General features: G+C 47.9%; 1 protein-coding gene across 5 annotated transcripts in view; it reads left to right on the top strand.

Moving 5' to 3' along the window:
• Positions 1 to 23,937, top strand: part of LOC109882965 (E3 ubiquitin-protein ligase Topors) — a 28,914-nt gene extending 4,977 nt beyond the window's left edge. For 2 of the 5 annotated variants that reach the window (XM_031832675.1, XM_031832674.1), the window contains exons 5-9: positions 5,147 to 5,454; positions 15,967 to 16,134; positions 16,228 to 16,371; positions 17,046 to 18,502; positions 21,592 to 23,937. In XM_031832675.1, coding sequence (XP_031688535.1) covers positions 5,147 to 5,454; positions 15,967 to 16,134; positions 16,228 to 16,371; positions 17,046 to 18,502; positions 21,592 to 23,650 — 4,136 coding nt within the window. In that variant the 3' untranslated portion in view covers positions 23,651 to 23,937. Of the gene's footprint in view, positions 1 to 5,146; positions 5,455 to 15,966; positions 16,135 to 16,227; positions 16,372 to 17,045; positions 18,503 to 21,588 lie in introns of all 5 variants that reach the window. The other 3 variants (XM_031832677.1, XM_031832676.1, XM_031832678.1) reach the window with 3 other exon arrangements.
• The last annotated feature ends 465 nt before the right edge of the window (positions 23,938 to 24,402 follow it).

The following is a 24,402-nucleotide window of genomic DNA, read 5'->3' as shown; positions in this document are numbered from 1 at the left end:
TAGGAGTTATATACCACCCCAGTGTGGTTACCTCAGCCTGTAGGAGTTATATACCACCCCAGTGTGGTTACCTCAGCCTGTAGGAGTTATATACCACCCCAGTGTGGGTACCTCAGCCTGTAGGAGTTATATACCACCCCAGTGTGGTTACCTCAGCCTGTAGGAGTTATATACCAACCCAGTGTTGGTACCTCAGCCTGTAGGAGTTATATACCAACCCAGTGTGGGTACCTCAGCCTGTAGGAGTTATATACCACCCCAGTGTGGGTACCTCAGCCTGTAGGAGTTATATACCAACCCAGTGTGGGTACCTCAGCCTGTAGGAGTTATATACCACCCCAGTGTGGGTACCTCAGCCTGTAGGAGTTATATACCACTCCAGTGTGGGTACCTCAGCCTGTAGGAGTTATACACCACCCCAGTGTGGGTACCTCAGCCTGTAGGAGTTATATACCACTCCAGTGTGGGTACCTCAGCCTGTAGGAGTTATATACCACTCCAGTGTGGGTACCTCAGCCTGTAGGAGTTATATACCACTCCAGTGTGGGTACCTCAGCCTGTAGGAGTTATACACCACCCCAGTGTGGGTACCTCAGCCTGTAGGAGTTATATACCACCCCAGTGTGGGTACCTCAGGAGTTATATACCACCCCAGTGTGGGTACCTCAGCCTGTAGGAGTAATACACCACCCCAGTGTGGGTAGCTCAGGAGTTATACACCACCCCAGTGTGGGTACCTCAGCCTGTAGGAGTTATATACCACCCCAGTGTGGGTACCTCAGCCTGTAGGAGTTATATACCACTCCAGTGTGGGTACCTCAGCCTGTAGGAGTTATACACCACCCCAGTGTGGGTACCTCAGGAGTTATACACCACCCCAGTGTGGGTACCTCAGGAGTTATACACCACCCCAGTGTGGGTACCTCAGGAGTTATACACCACCCCAGTGTGGGTACCTCAGCCTGTAGGAGTTATATACCACCCCAGTGTGGGTACCTCAGGAGTTATACACCAACCCAGTGTGGGTACCTCAGGAGTTATACACCACCCCAGTGTGGGTACCTCAGCCTGTAGGAGTTATACACCACCCCAGTGTGGGTACCTCAGGAGTTATACACCACCCCAGTGTGCGTACCTCAGGAGTTATACACCACCCCAGTGTGCGTACCTCAGCCTGTAGGAGTTATATACCACCCCAGTGTGGGTACCTCAGGAGTTATATACCACCCCAGTGTGGGTGCCTCAGGAGTTATACACCACCCCAGTGTGGGTACCTCAGCCTGTAGGAGTTATACACCACCCCAGTGTGGGTACCTCAGCCTGTAGGAGTTATATACCACCCCAGTGTGGGTACCTCAGGAGTTATACACCACCCCAGTGTGGGTACCTCAGCCTGTAGGAGTTATACACCACCCCAGTGTGGGTACTTCAGCCTGTAGGAGTTATATACCACCCCAGTGTGGGTACCTCAGGAGTTATATACCACCCCAGTGTGGGTACCTCAGGAGTTATATACCACCCCAGTGTGGGTACCTCAGGAGTTATACACCACCCCAGTGTGGGTACCTCAGCCTGTAGGAGTTATACACCACCCCAGTGTGGGTACCTCAGGAGTTATACACCACCCCAGTGTGGGTACCTCAGGAGTTATACACCACCCCAGTGTGGGTACCTCAGCCTGTAGGAGTTATACACCACCCCAGTGTGGGTACCTCAGGAGTTATACACCACCCCAGTGTGGGTACCTCAGGAGTTATACACCACCCCAGTGTGGGTACCTCAGGAGTTATACACCACCCCAGTGTGGGTACCTCAGGAGTTATACACCACCCCAGTGTGGGTACCTCAGCCTGTAGGAGTTATACACCACCCCAGTGTGGGTACCTCAGCCTGTAGGAGTTATATACCACCCCAGTGTGGGTACCTCAGCCTGTAGGAGTTATATACCACCCCAGTGTGGGTACCTCAGCCTGTAGGAGTTATATACCACCCCAGTGTGCGTACCTCAGCCTGTAGGAGTTATATACCACCCCAGTGTGGGTACCTCAGGAGTTATATACCACCCCAGTGTGGGTGCCTCAGGAGTTATACACCACCCCAGTGTGGGTACCTCAGCCTGTAGGAGTTATACACCACCCCAGTGTGGGTACCTCAGCCTGTAGGAGTTATATACCACCCCAGTGTGGGTACCTCAGGAGTTATACACCACCCCAGTGTGGGTACCTCAGCCTGTTGGAGTTATACACCACCCCAGTGTGGGTACTTCAGCCTGTAGGAGTTATACACCACCCCAGTGTGGGTACCTCAGGAGTTATATACCACCCCAGTGTGGGTACCTCAGGAGTTATATACCACCCCAGTGTGGGTACCTCAGGAGTTATATACCACCCCAGTGTGGGTACCTCAGGAGTTATATACCACCCCAGTGTGGGTACCTCAGGAGTTATACACCACCCCAGTGTGGGTACCTCAGCCTGTAGGAGTTATACACCACCCCAGTGTGGGTTCCTCAGGAGTTATACACCACCCCAGTGTGGGTACCTCAGGAGTTATACACCACCCCAGTGTGGGTACCTCAGCCTGTAGGAGTTATACACCACCCCAGTGTGGGTACCTCAGGAGTTATACACCACCCCAGTGTGGGTACCTCAGGAGTTATACACCACCCCAGTGTGGGTACCTCAGGAGTTATACACCACCCCAGTGTGGGTACCTCAGGAGTTATACACCACCCCAGTGTGGGTACCTCAGGAGTTATACACCACCCCAGTGTGGGTACCTCAGGAGTTATACACCACCCCAGTGTGGGTACCTCAGCCTGTAGGAGTTATACACCACCCCAGTGTGGGTACCTCAGCCTGTAGGAGTTATATACCACCCCAGTGTGCGTACCTCAGGAGTTATACACCACCCCAGTGTGGGTACCTCAGCCTGTAGGAGTTATACACCACCCCAGTGTGGGTACCTCAGGAGTTATACACCACCCCAGTGTGGGTACCTCAGGAGTTATACACCACCCCAGTGTGGGTACCTCAGCCTGTAGGAGTTATACACCACCCCAGTGTGGTTACCTCAGCCTGTAGGAGTTATATACCACCCCAGTGTGGGTACCTCAGGAGTTATATACCACCCCAGTGTGGGTACCTCAGCCTGTAGGAGTTATATACCACCCCAGTGTGGGTACCTCAGGAGTTATACACCAACCCAGTGTGGGTACCTCAGGAGTTATACACCACCCCAGTGTGGGTACCTCAGCCTGTAGGAGTTATACACCACCCCAGTGTGGGTACCTCAGGAGTTATACACCACCCCGGTGTGGGTACCTCAGCCTGTAGGAGTTATACACCACCCCAGTGTGGTTACCTCAGCCTGTAGGAGTTATATACCACCCCAGTGTGGGTACCTCAGCCTGTAGGAGTTATATACCACCCCAGTGTGGGTACCTCAGGAGTTATACACCAACCCAGTGTGGGTACCTCAGGAGTTATACACCACCCCAGTGTGGGTACCTCAGCCTGTAGGAGTTATACACCACCCCAGTGTGGGTACCTCAGGAGTTATACACCACCCCAGTGTGCGTACCTCAGGAGTTATACACCACCCCAGTGTGGGTACCTCAGCCTGTAGGAGTTATACACCACCCCAGTGTGGGTACCTCAGCCTGTAGGAGTTATACACCACCCCAGTGTGGGTACCTCAGCCTGTAGGAGTTATATACCACCCCAGTGTGGGTACCTCAGGAGTTATATACCACCCCAGTGTGGGTACCTCAGCCTGTAGGAGTTATACACCACCCCAGTGTGGGTACCTCAGGAGTTATACACCACCCCAGTGTGGGTACCTCAGGAGTTATACACCACCCCAGTGTGGGTACCTCAGGAGTTATACACCACCCCAGTGTGGGTACCTCAGGAGTTATACACCACCCCAGTGTGGGTACCTCAGCCTGTAGGAGTTATATACCACCCCAGTGTGGGTACCTCAGCCAGTAGGAGTTATATACCACCCCAGTGTGGGTACCTCAGGAGTTATACACCACCCCAGTGTGGGTACCTCAGCCTGTAGGAGTTATATACCACCCCAGTGTGGGTACCTCAGCCTGTAGGAGTTATATACCACCCCAGTGTGGGTACCTCAGCCTGTAGGAGTTATATACCAACCCAGTGTGGGTACCTCAGGAGTTATACAACACCCCAGTGTGGGTACCTCAGGAGTTATACAACACCCCAGTGTGGGTACCTCAGGAGTTATATACCACCCCAGTGTGGGTACCTCAGGAGTTATATACCACCCCAGTGTGGGTACCTCAGGAGTTATATACCACCCCAGTGTGGGTACCTCAGGAGTTATATACCACCCAAGTGTGGGTACCTCAGCCTGTAGGAGTTATATACCAACCCAGTGTGGGTACCTCAGCCTGTAGGAGTTATATACCAACCCAGTGTGGGTACCTCAGCCTGTAGGAGTTATATACCAACCCAGTGTGGGTACCTCAGCCTGTAGGAGTTATATACCACCCCAGTCTGGGTACCTCAGCCTGTAGGAGTTATACACCACCCCAGTGTGGGTACCTCAGCCTGTAGGACATACAGTACCTGATATTCAGGCCGAGGTATGTATAGTTTTTTGTGTGCTCTAGGGCAATGGTGTCTAGATGGAATTTGTATTTGTGGTCCTGGTGACTGGACCTTTTTTGGAACACCATTATTTTGGTCTTACTGAGATTTACTGTCAGGGCCCAGGTCTGAGAGAATCTGTGCAGAAGATCCAGGTGCTGCTGTAGGTCCTCCTTGGTTGGTGACAGAAGCACCAGATCATTAGTGGACATTTCACTTCAGATTCTAGTAGTGTGAGGCCGGGTGCTGCAGACTGCTCTAGTGCCTACGCCAATTCGTTGATATATATGTTGAAGAGGGTGGGGCTTAAGCTGCATCCCTGTCTCACCCCATGGCCCTGTGGAAAGAAATGTTTGTATTTTTTGGCCAATTTTTAACCGCACACTTGTTGTTTGTGTTCATGGACTATATAATGTATGTTTTACCCCCAACACCACTTTCCATCAATTTGTATAGCAGACCCTCATGCCACATTGAGTCAAAAGCTTTTTTTTCTCTCACTGTCCCTCTTCCCTCCCCCTTCCTCTCAGGAGAGATGGATGGAGAGGACCCGGGGGTCATCTTTGATGGGCTGACTGGCGTGTCCGCCCCCCCACCTCACGATCGAGGGGTGCAGCGTCTCATGGTGCGTCTGGCTGCTAGGCGACGATCCCAGAGAGAGGGGCGCTCCGTAAGACTGCTCCGACCACGGGAGATGCTTTCTTTCCGCCGGGCACTCTACCGCAGTGGCGTACGTGTCAGGAACGCCCGCGGGGGCTGCGAGAGGCCCCGTGACATCACTGCTGCGTTTTACCAGCGGAACCCGGTTGCTCTCCATAGACTCCTCCCCTGGTTACAGGTGTGTGTGTGTGGTTACAGATGCTGTTTCCACTTACTGGGCATTCAGAAAGTATTCAGACCCCTTGACTTTTTACACATTTTGTCACGTTTCAGCCTTATTCTAAAATGGATTAAATTGTTTTTTCCCTTCATCATTCTACACACAATATCCCATAATGACATCACAATAGGTGACCTACAGGAGATATAGGACTAGCAGGGTGACCTACAGGAGATATAGGACTAGCAGGGTGACCTACAGGAGATATAGGACTAGCAGGGTGACCTATAGGAGATATAGGACTAGCAGGGTGACTTACAGGAGATATAGGACTAGCAGAGTGACTTACAGGAGATATAGGACTAGCAGAGTGACCTATAGGAGATATAGGACTAGCAGAGTGACTTACAGGTTTATATAGGACTAGCAGAGTGACTTACAGGTTGATATAGGACTAGCAGAGTGACCTACAGGAGATATAGGACTAGCAGAGTGACCTATAGGAGATATAGGACTAGCAGAGTGACTTACAGGTTGATATAGGACTAGCAGAGTGACTTACAGGTTGATATAGGACTAGCAGAGTGACTTACAGGTTGATATAGGACTAGCAGGGTGACTTACAGGAGATATAGGACTAGCAGGGTGACCTACAGGAGATATAGGACTAGCAGGGTGACCTACAGGAGATATAGGACTAGCAGGGTGACCTACAGGAGATATAGGACTAGCAGAGTGGTTGTCTGAATGATTCAGATCTCAGAGAGTGATTGGCTGAAGGTGAAACAGGGCTGTTGAAGTTAGTCTCTCCCTCAGAGGACCAGGGAGTCAGTGTGTTCTCTCTTGCGTTCTCCCTGGCGTTCTCTCTGGCCGGCCAGGTGTTCTCTCTGGCGTTCTCTCTGGCCAGCCTGGCGTTCTCCCTGGCCTTCTCCCTGTGGTCCGGTGTGGTTGAATTATGGCTGTGGTTAGGGTCTGGGTTCAGGTTAGGGAGTGTGATGTGTTCTAGGTCCTTTAGGATGGGCGCTAGGAGATGAGTCAGAGGTCGCGACCCCAGGGTCACAGGTAAGATTGACCTGGGGGAGAACATAACCGTCTGCGTCCTGGGGACAGTCGACCGCATTAGTGTTTGTGTTCAGAACGCTCACACAGTCGTCATCGAGCTCCGTTTTATGGTCGATTCCGTCATTGTGGTCAATGTCCGAGTTATGGTCCGAAACGCTCAGAGAACGGTCGAGAACATCGATAGTAGTGATGACCCTGGGAGAGCGTTGGAGGGTGCGGTCGTGACGTTGTTTTCTCCGGTGTTTGCCGTCGTGGTTGTGTTTGGGTCGTAAGGGGCTAGCAGTGGTCACGGTCATGCCTTCATAGATTATTTCGACACTGGGGCTGCGGGACTGACGTCTCCTCTTCTTCACACTGGGGACGGACGGACACAGAGTCAGAGATAACCTACCTAGTGAGAACACACTACAGGAGACATTTGTTAGGAATACAAATCAACAGTGGCCAAGTACCAAATAACTACCCTTTTGACCTCCAAGCCAGTTCCATATTACATGGTCCCCCTCTAAATCAGGGACTGATCGCAATTAAATGGTTCCCCTCTAAATCAGGGACTGATTGCAATTAATTATCAGGTAGAACAGAACCAGCAGGCTATGGACCTCGTGGGGTCAGAGGTGAATACCCTACATAGTGCACTAACCATAGGGCTCTGGTCTAAAGTAGTGCACTACCCATAGGGCTTTTGTCTAAAGTAGTGCACTAACCATAGGGCTCTGGTCAAAAGTAGTGCACTAACCATAGGGCTCTGGTCTAATGTAGTGCACTACCCCATAGGGCTCTGGTCTAAAGTAGTGCACTACCCCGTAGGGCTTCTGGTCTAAAGTAGTGCACTACCCCGTAGGGCTTCTGGTCTAAAGTAGTGTACTACCCACAGGGCTTTGGTCTAAAGTAGTGCACTACCCCATAGGGCTCTGGTCTAAAGTAGTGCACTACCCCATAGGGCTCTGGTCTAAAGTAGTGCACTACCCCATAGGGCTCTGGTCTAAAGTAGTGCACTACCCATAGAGCTCTCGTCTAAAGTAGCACACTACCATAGAGCTCTGGTCTAAAGTAGTGCACTACCCACAGGGCTTTGGTCTAAAGTAGTACACTACCCATAGGGCTCTGGTCTAAAGTAGTGCACTACCCACAGGGCTCTGGTCTAAAGTAGTGCACTACCCACAGGGCTCTGGTCTAAAGTAGTACACTACCCATAGGGCTCTGGTCTAAAGTAGTACACTACCCACAGGGCTCTGGTCTAAAGTAGTACACTACCCACAGGGCTCTGGTCTAAAGTAGTACACTACCCACAGGGCTCTGGTCTAAAGTAGTACACTACCCACAGGGCTCTGGTCTAAAGTAGTACACTACCCACAGGGCTCTGGTCTAAAGTAGTACACTACCCACAGGGCTCTGGTCTAAAGTAGGTAGTGCCTTCAGAAAGAATTCAGACATCTTTACTTTTTTTGATGTTAGTTTACAGCCTTATTCTAAAATGGATTCAACTGTTTTCCCCCCTCAAAAAACAGGTTTTAAAAATAATAACTGAAATATCACATTTACATAAGTATTCAGACCCTTTACTCAGTACTTTGTTGAAGCACCTTTGGCAGCGATTACAGCCTCCAGTCTTCTTGGGTATGACTATATGCTTGGCACAACTGTATTTGGGGAGTTTCTCCCATTCTTCTCTGCAGATCCTCTCAAGCTCTGTCAGGTTGGATGGGGAGCATCGCTGCACAGCTATTTTCATGTCTCTCCAGAGATGTTAGATCGGGTTCAAGTCCGGGCTCTGACTGGGCCACTCAAGGACATTCAGAGACTTGTCCCAAAGCTACTCCTGTGTTGTTTTGGTTGTGTGCTTAGGGTCATTGTCCTGTTGGAAGGTGAACCTTCACCTCAGTCTGAGGAGCAGGTTTTCATCAAGGATCTCTCTGTACTTTGCTCTGTTCATCTTTCCCTCGATCCTGACTAGTCTCCCAGTCTCTGCCGCTGAAAAACATCCCCACAGCATGATGCTGCTACCACCATTCTACACCGTAGGGATGGTGCCAGGTTTCCTCCAGACGTGACGCTTGGCATTTAGGCCAAAGAGTTCAATCTTGGTTTCATCAGACCAGAGAATCTTGTTTCTCATGGTCTGAGAGTCTTTAGGTGCCTTTTGGCAAACTCCAAGCTGGCTGTCATGTGCCTTTTACTGATCTTGCCACTCTACCCTAAAGGCCTGATTGGTGGAGTGCTGCAGAGATGGTTGTCCTTCTGGAAGGTTCTCCCATCTCCACAGAGGAACTCTGGAGCTCTATCAAAGTGACCATCACCTCCCTGACCAAGTCCCTTCTCCCCTGATTGCTCAGTTTGGCCCAGCGGCCAGCTCTAGGAAGAGTCTTGGTGGTTCCAAACTTCTTCCATTTAAGAATGATGGAGGCCACTGTGTTCTTGGGGACCTTCAATGCTGCAGAAATGTTTTGGTACCCTTCCCCAGATCTGTGCCTCGACACAATCCTGTCTCAGCACTCTACAGACAATTCCTTCGATCTCATGGCTTGGTTTTTGCTCTGACATGCACTGTCAGCTGTGGGACCTCATGTAGACAGGTGTGCCTTTCCAAGTAATTTCCAATCAATTTAATTTATCACAGATGGACTCCAAACCTCTGTAGTACGATGGAGGGGAGGTGTACTGCTTAATAACCAATTATTATTTTGTGTTTTTTAGAGTTTTTTTTTTTTGTCTGCGTTGTTCGTAACTTGTTTTGCAGATAATGTTGCTGCTACCGTCTCTTATGACCGAAAAAGGCTTCTGGCCATCAGAACTGGGATACTCACCTTGAACTGGACAAAGAGGTCGTCTTCAATGAATCGTACGGGAGGGATATACTACTACAGACACCCGACCAGGCCCAGATTCACTGGAAAGGAAACAGATTTAGCAGAAAAGGGTCAGGGTGCCTTGCGAGGATCAGGCGACGATCTAATGGCTAATCTGCCCTTGCCTTCCGTCCTGCTAGCTAACGTTCAATTGCTGAAAAATAAAATGGGAGGAGCTGAAAGGATGTATATCCTACCAACAGCTAGTGCACGATATCTAAGGAAGTCAAGGTTTTGCTCGCCTGTGGTAGAGTATCTCATGATAAGCTGAATACTACACTATCTACCAAGAGAGTTTTCATCTTTATTATTCCTAGCTGGACTGGGAGATGAAACCCCTCCATAGAGATGGACTGGGAGATGAAACCCCTCCATAGAGATGGACTGGGAGAGGAAACCCCTCCATAGAGATGGACTGGGAGATGAAACCCCTCCATAGAGATGGACTGGGAGATGACACCCCTCCATGGAGATGGACTGGGAGATGAAACCCCTCCATAGAGATGGACTGGGAGAGGAAACCCCTCCATAGAGATGGACTGGGAGATGAAACCCTTCCATAGAGATGGACTGGGAGATGAAACCCCTCCATAGAGATGGACTGGGAGATGACACCCCTCCATAGAGATGGACTGGGAGATGAAACCCCTCCATAGAGATGGACTGGGAGATGAACCCCTCCATAGAGATGGACTGGGAGATGACACCCCTCCATAGAGATGGACTGGGAGATGAAACCCCTCCATAGAGATGGACTGGGAGATGACACCCCTCCATAGAGATGGACTGGGAGATGACACCCCTCCATAGAGATGGACTGGGAGATGAAACCCCTCCATAGAGATGGACTGGGAGATGACACCCCTCCATAGAGATGGACTGGGAGATGACACCCCTCCATAGAGATGGACTGGGAGATGACACCCCTCCATAGAGATGGACTGGGAGATGAAACCCCTCCATGTAGATGGACTGAGAGATGACACCCCTCCATAGAGATGGACTGGGAGATGAAACCCCTCCATGTAGATGGACTGAGAGATGACACCCCTCCATAGAGATGGACTGGGAGATGACACCCCTCCATGTAGATGGACTGGGAGATGAAACCCCTCCATGGAGATGGACTGGGAGATGAAACCCCTCCATAGAGATGGACTGGGAGATGAAACCCCTCCATGGAGATGGACTGGGAGATGAAACCCCTCCATGTAGATGGACTGGGAGATGACACCCCTCCATGTAGATGGACTGGGAGATGAACCCCTCCATAGAGATGGACTGGGAGATGAAACCCCTCCATAGAGATGGACTGGGAGATGAAACCCCTCCATAGAGATGGACTGGGAGATGAAACCCCTCCATAGAGATGGACTGGGAGATGACACCCCTCCATGTAGATGGACTGGGAGATGAACCCCTCCATAGAGATGGACTGGGAGATGAAACCCCTCCATAGAGATGGACTGGGAGATGAAACCCCTCCATAGAGATGGACTGGGAGATGAAACCCCTCCATAGAGATGGACTGGGAGATGAAACCCCTCCATAGAGATGGACTGGGAGATGAAACCCCTCCATAGAGATGGACTGGGAGATGAAACCCCTCCATAGAGATGGACTGGGAGATGAAACCCCTCCATAGAGATGGACTGGGAGATGAAACCCCTCCATAGAGATGGACTGGGAGATGAAACCCCTCCATAGAGATGGACTGGGAGATGAAACCCCTCCATAGAGATGGACTGGGAGATGAAACCCCTCCATAGAGATGGACTGGGAGATGAAACCCCTCCATAGAGATGGACTGGGAGATGAAACCCCTCCATAGAGATGGACTGGGAGATGAAACCCCTCCATAGAGATGGACTGGGAGATGAAACCCCTCCATAGAGATGGACTGGGAGATGAAACCCCTCCATAGAGATGGACTGGGAGATGAAACCCCTCCATAGAGATGGACTGGGAGAGGAAACCCCTCCATGGAGATGGACTGGGAGATGAAACCCCTCCATGGAGATGGACTGGGAGATGAAACCCCTCCATAGAGATGGACTGGGAGATGAAACCCCTCCATAGAGATGGACTGGGAGATGAAACCCCTCCATAGAGATGGACTGGGAGATGAAACCCCTCCATAGAGATGGACTGGGAGATGAAACCCCTCCATAGAGATGGACTGGGAGATGAAACCCCTCCATAGAGATGGACTGGGAGATGACACCCCTCCATAGAGATGGACTGGGAGATGAAACCCCTCCATAGAGATGGACTGGGAGATGAAACCCCTCCATGGAGATGGACTGGGAGATGACACCCCTCCATAGAGATGGACTGGGAGATGAAACCCCTCCATGGAGATGGATTAGGAGATGGAGTCCTAGACTATATCATGTTATTATTCATTCCTATAATAGAGTATCAACAGTAGGATATAGTACCATAGTAGGATATCGTACCATAACAGGATATAGTACCATAGTAGGATATAGTACCATAGTAGGATATAGTACCATAGTAGGATATAGTACCATAGTAGACCATAGTACCATAGTAGATTATAGTACCTTAGTAGACCATAGTACCATAGTAGACCATAGTACCATAGTAGGATATAGTACCATAGTAGACCATAGTACCATAGTAGACCATAGTACCATAGTAGGATATAGTACCATAGTAGGATATAGTACCATAGTAGGATATAGTACCATAGTAGGATATAGTACCATAGTAGGATATAGTACCATAGTAGGATATCGTACCATAGTAGGATATCGTACCATAGTAGGATATAGTACCATAACAGGATATAGTACCATAGTAGGATATAGTACCATAACAGGATATAGTACCATAGTAGGATATAGTACCATAGTAGGATATAGTACCATAGTAGGATATAGTACCATAGTAGGATATAGTACCATAGTAGGATATAGTACCATAGTTGGATATAGTACCATAGTTGGATATAGTACCATAACAGGATATAGTACCATAGTAGGATATAGTACCATAACAGGATATAGTACCATAACAGGATATAGTACCATAGTAGGAGATAGTACCATAACAGGATATAGTACCATAACAGGATATAGTACCATAACAGGATATAGTACCATAGTAGGATATAGTACCATAACAGGATATCGTACCATAACAGGATATCGTACCATAACAGGATATCGTACCATAGTAGACCATAGTACCATAGTAGACCATAGTACCATAGTAGACCATAGTACCATAACAGGATATAGTACCATAACAGGATATAGTACCATAACAGGATATAGTACCATAGGATATAGTACCATAGTAGGATATAGTACCATAGTAGGATATAGTACCATAACAGGATATAGTACCATAACAGGATATAGTACCATAGTAGGATATAGTACCATAACAGGATATAGTACCATAACAGGATATAGTACCATAACAGGATATAGTACCATAGTAGGATATAGTACCATAACAGGATATAGTACCATAACAGGATATAGTACCATAACAGGATATAGTACCATAACAGGATATAGTACCATAGGATATAGTACCATAGGATATAGTACCATAGTAGGATATAGTACCATAGTAGGATATAGTACCATAGTAGGATATAGTACCATAGTAGGATATAGTACCATACTAGGATATAGTACCATAACAGGATATAGTACCATAGTAGGATATAGTACCATAACAGGATATAGTACCATAGGATATAGTACCATGGTAGGATATAGTACCATAGTAGGATATAGTACCATAGTAGGATATAGTACCATAGTAGGATATAGTACCATAACAGGATATATTACCATAACATGATATAGTACCATAGTAGGATATAGTACCATAGTAGGATATAGTACCATAACAGGATATAGTACCATAACAGGATATAGTACCATAACAGGATATAGTACCATAAGATATAGTACCATAGTAGGATATAGTACCATAACAGGATATAGTACCATAGGATATAGTACCATAGTAGGATATAGTACCATAGTAATATATAGTACCATAACAGGATATAGTACATAGGATATAGTACCATAGTAGGATATAGTACCATAACAGGATATAGTACCATAGTAGGATATAGTACCATAACAGGATATCGTACCATAACAGGATATAGTACCATAACAGGATATAGTACCATAGTAGGATATAGTACCATAGTAGACCATAGTACCATAGTAGACCATAGTACCATAACAGGATATAGTACCATAACAGGATATAGTACCATAGGATATAGTACCATAGTAGGATATAGTACCATAGTAGGATCTAGTACCATAGGATATAGTACCGTAGTAGGATATAGTACCATAACAGGATATAGTACCATAGTAGGATATAGTACCATAACAGGATATAGTACCATAACAGGATATAGTACCATAGTAGGATATAGTACCATAGTAGGATATAGTACCATAACAGGATATAGTACCATAACAGGATATAGTACCATAACAGGATATAGTACCATAACAGGATATAGTACCATAACAGGATATAGTACCATAGTAGGATATAGTACCATAGTAGGATATAGTACCATAGTAGGATATAGTACCATAACAGGATATAGTACCATAGTAGGATATAGTACCATAGTAGGATATAGTACCATAACAGGATATAGTACCATAACAGGATATAGTACCATAACAGGATATAGTACCATAGTAGGATATAGTACCATAACAGGATATAGTACCATAGTAGGATATAGTACCATAGTAGGATATAGTACCATAGTAGGATATAGTACCATAACAGGATATAGTACCATAGTAGGATATAGTACCATAGTAGGATATAGTACCATAGTAGGATATAGTACCATAACAGGATATAGTACCATAGTAGGATATAGTACCATAGTAGGATATAATACCATAGTAGGATATAGTACCATAACAGGATATAGTACCATAGTAGGATATAGTACCATAGTAGGATATAGTACCATAACAGGATATAGTACCATAGTAGGATATAGTACCATAGTAGGATATAGTACCATAGTAGGATATAGTACCATAGTAGGATATAGTACCATAGTAGGATATAATACCATAGTAGGATATAGTACCATAACAGGATATAGTACCATAGTAGGATATAATACCATAGTAGGATATAGTACCATAACAGGATATAATACCATAGTAGGATATAGTACCATAGTAGGATATAGTACCATAACAGGATATAGTACCATAGTAGGATATAGTACCATAGTAGGATATAGTACCATAACAGGATATAGTACCATAGTAGGATATAGTACCATAGTAGGATATAATACCATAGTAGGATATAGTACCATAACAGGATATAGTACCATAGTAGGATATAGTACCATAGTAGGATATAGTACCATAGTAGGATATAGTACCATAGTAGGATATAGTACCATAGTAGGATATAGTACCATAGTAGGATATAGTACCATAGTAGGATATAATACCATAGTAGGATATAGTACCATAACAGGATATAGTACCATAGTAGGATATAATACCATAGTAGGATATAGTACCATAGTAGGATATCGTACCATAACAGGATATAGTACCATAGTAGGATATAATACCATAGTAGGATATAGTACCATAACAGGATATAATACCATAGTAGGATATAGTACCATAGTAGGATATAGTACCATAGTGGGATATAGTACCATAGTAGGATATAGTACCATAGTACGATATAGTACCATAACAGGATATAGTACCATAACAGGATATAGTACCATAACAGGATATAGTACCATAACAGGATATAGTACCATAACAGGATATAGTAGATGAATACTTATAAACTCAGCAAAGAAAAACGTCTTCTCACTGTCAAATGCGTTTATTTTTCAGCAAACTAAACATGTGTAAACATTGACTGAACGATCTGATTTATTACGCATCACAATAATACTGTCGTACAGGGACCTATTAAAATCTGAATTCTGCCTCATCAGAAAGATTCAGGGAATATGTATCACTGTTCTGTTCATGTCTTACGATCAACTTGGGCAAATTCATTTCCAATACATTTAGTTGATTCCCTACTGAGTTCAATACATCTAGTTGATTCCCTACTAAGTCCAAAACATTTAGTTGATTCCCTACTAAGTCCAAAACATTTAGTTGATTCCCTACTAAGTCCAAAACATTTAGTTGATTCCCTACTAAGTCCAAAACATTTAGTTGATTCCCTACTAAGTCCAAAACATTTAGTTGATTCCCTACTAAGTCCAAAACATTTAGTTGATTCCCTACTAAGTCCAAAACATTTAGTTGATTCCCTACTAAGTCCAAAACATTTAGTTGATTCCCTACTAAGTCCAAAACATTTAAAAAACATTTTTGTAGAATTCCGTTTTAATGTCTCGCTTCCGTGATTCTGTCGGGGTTTTCTGCATCTTAGATTTTATAGGGCCGAGGGGAATTTTTGTAGCCAGTCATCTTTGCTGCTGCTAGTATCAAGTCTTTCAGAGCGTGTTTTGAGTCTGCATATTTGATTAATTGAAACTTTGACCTTTAACCCTTGACCTTTAACCCTTGACCCCTGGTTACAGCGGGAGCTGACGGTGCTGTACGGCGCCCATGGCTCATTGGTCAACATCGTCCAACGCATCATCACCTCGCGAATCGCACGTCACGACATGGAGGGAGGGGGTGGGGCCATCCAGGACGAACTCCGTCCCTTCCTGCTGGCGAGGACTGATCACTTCCTTCACGAGCTTGTGAGCGCACGCGCACACACACACACTCTCTCCCTAAACCAATCACACACTCACTCACACCCTCACTAACTTTTGTGTGTCTCAACCCCCCAGATCAGTTTTGCACGTTCTCCTCTCAGTATGGAAGTGTACGACCAGCTGTCCATCTACGACCCTCCAGCGCCGTCCTACGAGGACAGGATGACATCATCATCTAGCGACACTGACGACTCTGTCATCGCCATTTCAGATGAAGAGGTTATTTTTTATTACTGTTTTTTAAATAGTTGTTTCACCCCTTGAGAGAAGAGTTGGTGAGTAAGCATGTCACTGTACTGTGGACAATACACTGTGTCCTTTTGATTTGAGGAGGAAAAGGTGGGTATTTCCCCTCAGGAGTGTCTGTCTAGGAAGAGGATGGATGGTATTTCCCCTCAGGAGTGTCTGTCTAGGAAGAGGATGGATGGTATTTCCCCTCAGGAGTGTCTGTCTAGGAAGAGGATGGATGGTATTTCCCCTCAGGAGTGTCTGTCTAGGAAGAGGATGGATAATATTTCCCCTCAGGAGTGTCTGTCTAGGAAGAGGATGGATAATATTTCCCCTCAGGAATGTCTGTCTAGGAAGAGGATGGATAATATTTCCCCTCAGGAATGTCTGTCTATGAAGAGGATGGATAATATTTCCCCTCAGGAGTGTCTGTCTAGGAAGAGGATGGATAATATTTCCCCTCAGGAATGTCTGTCTATGAAGAGGATGGATAATATTTCCCCTCAGGAGTGTCTGTCTAGGAAGAGGATGGATAATATTTCCCCTCAGGAATGTCTGTCTAGGAAGAGGATGGATAATATTTCCCCTCAGGAATGTCTGTCTGTCTATCTAGGAAGATGAAGTAAGATATTTCCCCTCAGGAATATGTTTGTCTGTCTTTCTAGGAAGAGGAAGGAGGGTCGGAGGGAGAACGAGAGAGACGGCCGGTGTCGGTAGCAGGAAGTAGCGCTCTGAGCCAATCTGCTTGGGACGATGAAACACCAGGACCCTCCTACTCTACAGCTGAGCCGTCCCAATCCCCCATGCCGCTGTCGATCAGCCCAGGGGGGGGGGACTCTGGTCCAGCGGGGGCTAATCAGAATCCTGCTCAGGACATGACAGCGGCAGGGAATGGAGAGAGGGTTGAGGAGGGAGGAGAGGAAGAGGAGGGGGAACAATGTATGATAGTAGGGTTTGTTAAAGCCATGGCTGAGAGAACTCCTGAACTGGTCCAACTCTCCTCTGACCCCTCAGACGAAGAGGTGGAGAAACAGGAGACGAAAGAGACTGTTCCACAAACAACGTTAACCCCTCTCTCTCTCGTTGTCCCTCCCCTCTCCATTCCAGTTCCCCCCATGTCTCTGTTTAAAAACACCAGCACAGAAAGACAGGGAGGAGGGGGGGAGAGACAGGGAGGAGGGGGGGAAAGAGGACTGGGAGTAAGACATCTAGACAGAGAGAGAGAGCAGGTAGAAGAGAGACTCCTCTATTGCCCTCTAGGGGAGAGAAGGGAGGGCAGACACCGAGAGCGGTCGTGTTCAGGATCGCGGTCCAGAAGCAGACATCGGTCAGCGAGCGTTTGGTCGCGGTCCGGTCGGTCCAGGAGTTCTGAACGGAGCTGGTCAGCACGGAGCCCCGTGTCCGTACGGAGCGATGACAGCAGCCAGGAACGGCGCCGGAAGAGACGGGCGAGAGAGCGGGAGAAAAGGAGACAGGAGAAAGGAAGAGGCGCCCACGACAGAGGCTCCCACGACAGAGGCTCTTATAGACAACACAGCAGAGAGCACAGGAGAGAGACCAGTGGAGGAAGTGAGAGGAGCAGAGGTAGAGAGAGAGAAAGGATTCCATATGAACCAGCCAGGTCCCAATATTCTAACACAGGAATATTCTTTAGTCCGGAAAACAGCGTCCTATCCCATTCCCCGTCCTTATCCCGGAGTAGCCAGCGAGGACCAGAATCTCCTGGGGAACACCGGCATTCCCGGTCCTCTGACAGCCTCTCTTCCTCCAGCTCCCTGTCCCATCTCTCTGCACACAGACAGCATTCCCGACATTCCCCACGCTCCGACAAGCCGGGAGGGAAGAGGAAATATAAGACACGGCATCTGGAAGACCCTTCCTGGGAGCCATCCGGCTCTGCACGGAGAGAGAGGGGGCGAGGGGGGACAGAGGCCACCGCTAGCCCCCGGAAGAGCAGAGGCAGTCTGGAAGACCCTTCCTGGGAGCCATCCAGCTCTGCACGGAGAGAGAGGGGGCGAGGGGGTGAGCGAGAGAGGGGGCGAGGGGGTGAGCGAGAGAGGGGGCGAGGCGGGACAGAGGCCACCGCTAGCCCCCGGAAGAGCAGAGGCAGTCTGGAAGAGAGGTGAGGAGGACTGGGTCTTGGAGAGGGTCTAGTCTACACCATAACATCCTGGAGAAATGTTACCGTGTTCCTTATATTCAGAAAGTATTCAGGCCCCTTGACTTTCTCCACATTTTGTTACATTACAGCCTTATTCTAAAATGGATACAATAAAACATCCTCATCAATCTCCACAAAATACCTCATGACAAAGCGGAAACAGGTTATTTAGACTTATTTTATTTTTTGCAAAAAAAATACTAAATTAAAACACTTTATTTCCGTAAGTATTCAGACCCTTTGCTATGAGACTCTAAATTGAGCTCAGGTGCATCATGTCTCCATTGATCGTCCTTGAGATGTTTCTACTACCAGATTGGAGTCCACCTGTGGTAAATTCAATTGATTGGACATAATTTGGAAAGGCACACACCTGTTTATATAAGGTCCCACGGGTGACAGTGCATGTCAGAGCAAAAACCAAGAAATGAGGTTGAAGGAATTGTCCGTAGAGCTCCGAGACAGAATTGTGTTGAGGCACAGATCTGGGGAAGGGGACCAAAACATTTCTGCAGCATTGAAGGTCCCCAAGAACACAGTGGCCTCCATCATTCTTAAATGGAAGAAGTTTGGAACCGCCAAGACTCTTCCTAGAGCTGGCTGCCTGGCCAAACTGAGCAATCAGGGGAGAAGGTCCTTGGTCAGGTAGGTGACCAAGAACCTGATGCTTACTCTGACAGCTCCAGAGTTTCTGTGAACATGGGTGTCCTTCTGGAAGGTTCTCCCATCTCTGCAGCACTCCACCAATCAGGCCTTTATGGTAGAGAGGCCAGACGGAAGCCACTATTCAGTAAAAGGCATGACAGCCCGCTTGGAGTTTGCCAAAAGTCACCTGAAGGACTCAGACCATGAGAAACAAGAATCTCTGGTCTGATGAAACCAAGATTGAACTCTTTGGCTTGAATGCCAAGCTTCACATCTGGAGGAAACATGGCACGATCCCTACGGTGAAGCATGGTGGTGGCAGCATCATGCTGTGGGGAAGTTTTTCAGCGGCAGGATCGAGGGAAAGATGAACGGAGCAAAGTACAGAGAGATCCTTGATGAAAACCTGCTCCAGAGCGCTCAGGACCTCAGACTGGGGTGAAGGTTCACCTTACAACAGGACAACGACCCTAAGCACACAGCCAAGACAACGCAGGAGTGGCTTTGGGACAAGTCTCTGAATGTCCTTGAGTGGCCCAGTCAGAGCCCGGACTTGAACCCGATCGAACATCTCTGGAGAGACCTGAACATAGCTGTGCAGCGACGCTCCCCATCCGACCTGACAGAGCTTGAGAGGATCTGCAGAGAAGATTGGAAGAAACTCCCCAAATACAGTTGTGCCACGCATATAGTCATACCCAAGAAGACTGGAGGCTGTAATCGCTGCCAAAGGTGCTTCAACAAAGTACTGAGTAAAGGGTCTGAATACTTATGTAAATGTGATATTTCAGTTATTATTTTTAATAAATTAATAATTTTGAAAAACCTGTTTTTGCTTTGAGGGGAAAAATGGTTTTAATCCATTTTAGAATAAGGCTGTAAACTAACAATGTGGAAAAAAGTCAAGATGTCTTTCTGAAGGCACTACCTAGTGCACTACTTTAGACCAGAGCCCTGTGGGTAGTGCGCTACTTTAGACCAGAGCCCTGTGGGTAGTGCACTACTTTAGACCAGAGCCCTGTGGGTAGTGCACTACTTTAGACCAGAGCCCTATGGGGTAGTGCACTACTTTAGACCAGAGCCCTGTGGGTAGTGCACTACTTTAGACCAGAGCCCTGTGGGTAGTGCGCTACTTTAGACCAGAGCCCTGTGGGTAGTGTGCTACTTTAGACCAGAGCCCTGTGGGTAGTGCGCTACTTTAGACCAGAGCCCTGTGGGTAGTGCACTACTTTAGACCAGAGCCCTGTGGGTAGTGCACTACTTTAGACCAGAGCCCTGTGGGTAGTGCACTACTTTAGACCAGAGCCCTGTGGGTAGTGCACTACTTTAGACCAGAGCCCTGTGGGTAGTGCACTACTTTAGACCAGAGCCCTGTGGGTAGTGCACTACTTTAGACCAGAGCCCTGTGGGTAGTGCACTACTTTAGACCAGAGCCCTATGGGGTAGTGCACTACTTTAGACCAGAGCCCTGTGGGTAGTGCACTACTTTAGACCAGAGCCCTGTGGGTAGTGCGCTACTTTAGACCAGAGCCCTGTGGGTAGTGTGCTACTTTAGACCAGAGCCCTGTGGGTAGTGCGCTACTTTAGACCAGAGCCCTGTGGGTAGTGCGCTACTTTAGACCAGAGCCCTGTGGGTAGTGCACTACTTTAGACCAGAGCCCTGTGGGTAGTGCACTACTTTAGACCAGAGCCCTGTGGGTAGTGCACTACTTTAGACCAGAGCCCTGTGGGTAGTGCACTACTTTAGACCAGAGCCCTGTGGGTAGTGCACTACTTTAGACCAGAGCCCTGTGGGTAGTGCACTACTTTAGACCAGAGCCCTGTGGGTAGTGCACTACTTTAGACCAGAGCCCTGTGGGTAGTGCACTACTTTAGACCAGAGCCCTGTGGGTAGTGCACTACTTTAGACCAGAGCCCTGTGGGTAGTGCACTACTTTAGACCAGAGCCCTGTGGGTAGTGCACTACTTTAGACCAGAGCCCTGTGGGTAGTGCACTACTTTAGACCAGAGCCCTGTAGGTAGTGCGCTACTTTAGACCAGAGCCCTGTGGGTAGTGCGCTACTTTAGACCAGAGCCCTATGGGTAGTGTGCTACTCTAGACCAGAGCCCTGTGGGTAGTGTACTACTTTAGACCAGAGCTCTATGGGTAGTGCACTATGTAGGGCAGGGGTATTCACCTCTGACCCCACGAGGTCCAGAGCCTGCTGGTTTTCTGTTCTACCTGATAATTAATTGCAATCAGTCCCTGATTTAGAGGGGAACCATGTAAAATGGAACTGGCTTGGAGATCAAAAGGGTAGTTATTTGGTACTTGGCCACTGTTGATTTATATTCCTAACAAATGTCTCCTGTAGTGTGTTCTCACTAGGTACGTTATCTCTGACTCTGTGTCCGTCCGTCCCCAGTGTGAAGAAGAGGAGACGTCAGTCCCGCAGCCCCAGTGTCGAAATCATCTATGAAGGCATGACCGTGACCACTGCTAGCCCCTTACGACCCAAACACAACCACAAACGCGACGGCAAACACCGGAGAAAACAACGTCACGACCGCACCCTCCAACGCTCTCCCATGGTCATCACTATAGACAGCGACAGTGACAACAAACACGTGGTCCAAACGACCAGTCTGGAAGATGACCGCGCTCTGGATTTCTCTGAGCGTTCTCTGACCGTGCCTGGTCTTCCATTAGGCGGCCACAACCTGGACGTGGGGGTTGATATCAGTGATTTTGCAGTCGATGTTCTCGACCGTTCTCTGAGCGTTTCGGACATTGACCACAATGACGGAATCGACCATAAAACGGAGCTCGATGACGACTGTGTGGTTGACGTTTCTGTCAACGTCAAGGACCGCGTTCTGAACACAAACACTAATGCGGTCGACCGCCCCCAGGACGCAGACGGTTATGTTCTCTCCCAGGTCAATCTTACCTGTGACCCTGGGGTCGCGACCTCTGACTCTCATCTCCTAGCGACCATCCTAAAGGACCTAGAACACATCACACTCCCTAACCTGAACCCAGACCCTAACCACAGCCGTAATTCAACCACACCGGACCACAGAGAGAACGCCAGGGAGAACGCCAGAGAGAACGCCTGGCCGGCCAGAGAGAACACACCGACTCCCTGGTCCTCTGAGGGAGAGACTAACTTCAACAGCCCTGTTTCACCTTCAGCCAATCACTCTCCGAGTTCTGAATCATTCACAGACAACCACTCTGCTAGTCCTTTATCTCCTGTAGGTCACCCTGCTAGTCCTATATCTCCTGTAGGTCACCCTGCTAGTCCTGCTAGTCCTATATCTCCTGTAGGTCACCCTGCTAGTCCTTTATCTCCTGTAGGTCACCCTGCTAGTCCTATATCTCCTGTAGGTCACCCTGCTAGTCCTATATCTCCTGTAGGTCACCCTGCTAGTCCTATATCTCCTGTAGGTCACCCTGCTAGTCCTATATCTCCTGTAAGTCACCCTGCTAGTTCTATATCTCCTGTAAGTCACCCTGCTAGTTCTATATCTCCTGTAAGTCACCCTGCTAGTTCTATATCTCCTGTAAGTCACTCTGCTAGTCCTATATATCCTGTAAGTCACCCTGATAGTCCTATATCTCCTGTAGGTCACCCTGCTAGTCCTATATCTCTTATAGGTCACCCTGCTAGTCCTAGATCTCCTCTCGGTCACTCTGACAGTCCTATATCTCCTCTCGGTCACTCTGCTGGTCCTATAGGTCACTCTGCTGGTCCTATAGGTCACTCTGCTGGTCCTGTAGGTCACTCTGCTGGTCCTATAGGTCACTCTGCTGGTCCTGTAGGTCACTCTGTTGGTCCTGTAGGTCACTCTGCTGGTCCTGTAGGTCACTCTGCTGGTCCTATAGGTCACTCTGCTGGTCCTATAGGTCACTCTGCTGGTCCTATAGGTCACTCTGCCAGTCCTGTACATCACGACTCTAGTGCAGTATCACCCATTGTCCACCATACTAATAGTCCTTTATCATCACCCATAGCTGGTTCTATATCGGTAGAAAACCCTCGCTTACCTTCTAGCACTGGGTCATCTGTATCGGCCAGTCCTGTATCGGCCAGGCATGATCAGGAGGGGCCTGTATCGGCCAGCCATGATCAGGAGGGGCCTGTATCGGCCAGCCATGATCAGGAGGGGCCTGTATCGGCCAGCCATGATCAGGAGGGGCCTGTATCGGCCAGCCATGATCAGGAGGGGCCTGTATCGGCCAGCCATGATCAGGAGGGGCCTGTATCGGCCAGCCATGATCAGGAGGGGCCTGTATCGGCCAGCCATGATCAGGAGGGGCCTGTATCGGCCAGCCATGATCAGGAGGGGCCTGTATCGGCCAGCCATGATCAGGAGGGGCCTGTATCGGCCAGCCATGATCAGGAGGGGCCTGTATCGGCCAGCCATGATCAGGAGGGGCCTGTATCGGCCAGCCATGATCAGGAGGGGCCTATACACTAACACGGTATACAGCACTGACTGATCACCTGGACACACACTATTACATGAACTGCCCCACACACACACACACACACACAGTCACACACACACACACACACACAGTCACACACACACACACACACACACACACACAGTCACACACACACACACACACCATTTGAATATGCTGAGGTTGTTTACCGTTGTTTGTTTTGAAACCTGTTGTCTTCTACAAAATGGACTCTTGAATGAAACTATCTTTCTGCAGGAAAAAAAAACAAATAAAATCACATTTGACGATAAATTTATTTTAGTTTGTTACGTTTGATCATTTTGAGATGCAGCGTACTGTATTTTCACTACTGTATTTTCACTACTGTATTTTCACTACTGTATTTTCACTACTGTATTTTCACTACTGTATTTTGACACTTGCTACATGTGGGCCCTGGTAAGGTAGTGGACTATATAGGGCCCTGGTAAGGTAGTGGACTATATAGGGCCCTGGTAAGGTAGTGGACTATATAGGGCCCTGGTAAGGTAGTGGACTATATAGGGCCCTGGTAAGGTAGTGGACTATATAGGGCCCTAGTAAGGTAGTGGACTATATAGGACCCTGGTAAGGTAGTGGACTATATAGGGCCCTGGTAATGTAGTGGACTATATAGGGCCCTGGTAAGGTAGTGGACTATATAGGGCCCTGGTAAGGTAGTGGACTATATAGGGCCCAGGTAAGGTAGTGGACTATATCAGGCCCTGGTAAGGTAGTGGAC

The sequence above is a fragment of the Oncorhynchus kisutch genome, linkage group LG9 (assembly GCF_002021735.2).
Source record: "Oncorhynchus kisutch isolate 150728-3 linkage group LG9, Okis_V2, whole genome shotgun sequence".
Classification (NCBI taxonomy): domain Eukaryota; kingdom Metazoa; phylum Chordata; class Actinopteri; order Salmoniformes; family Salmonidae; genus Oncorhynchus; species Oncorhynchus kisutch.
Note: the sequence above shows the minus strand (reverse complement) of the source record. Positions and strands in the feature narration are given on the sequence as shown.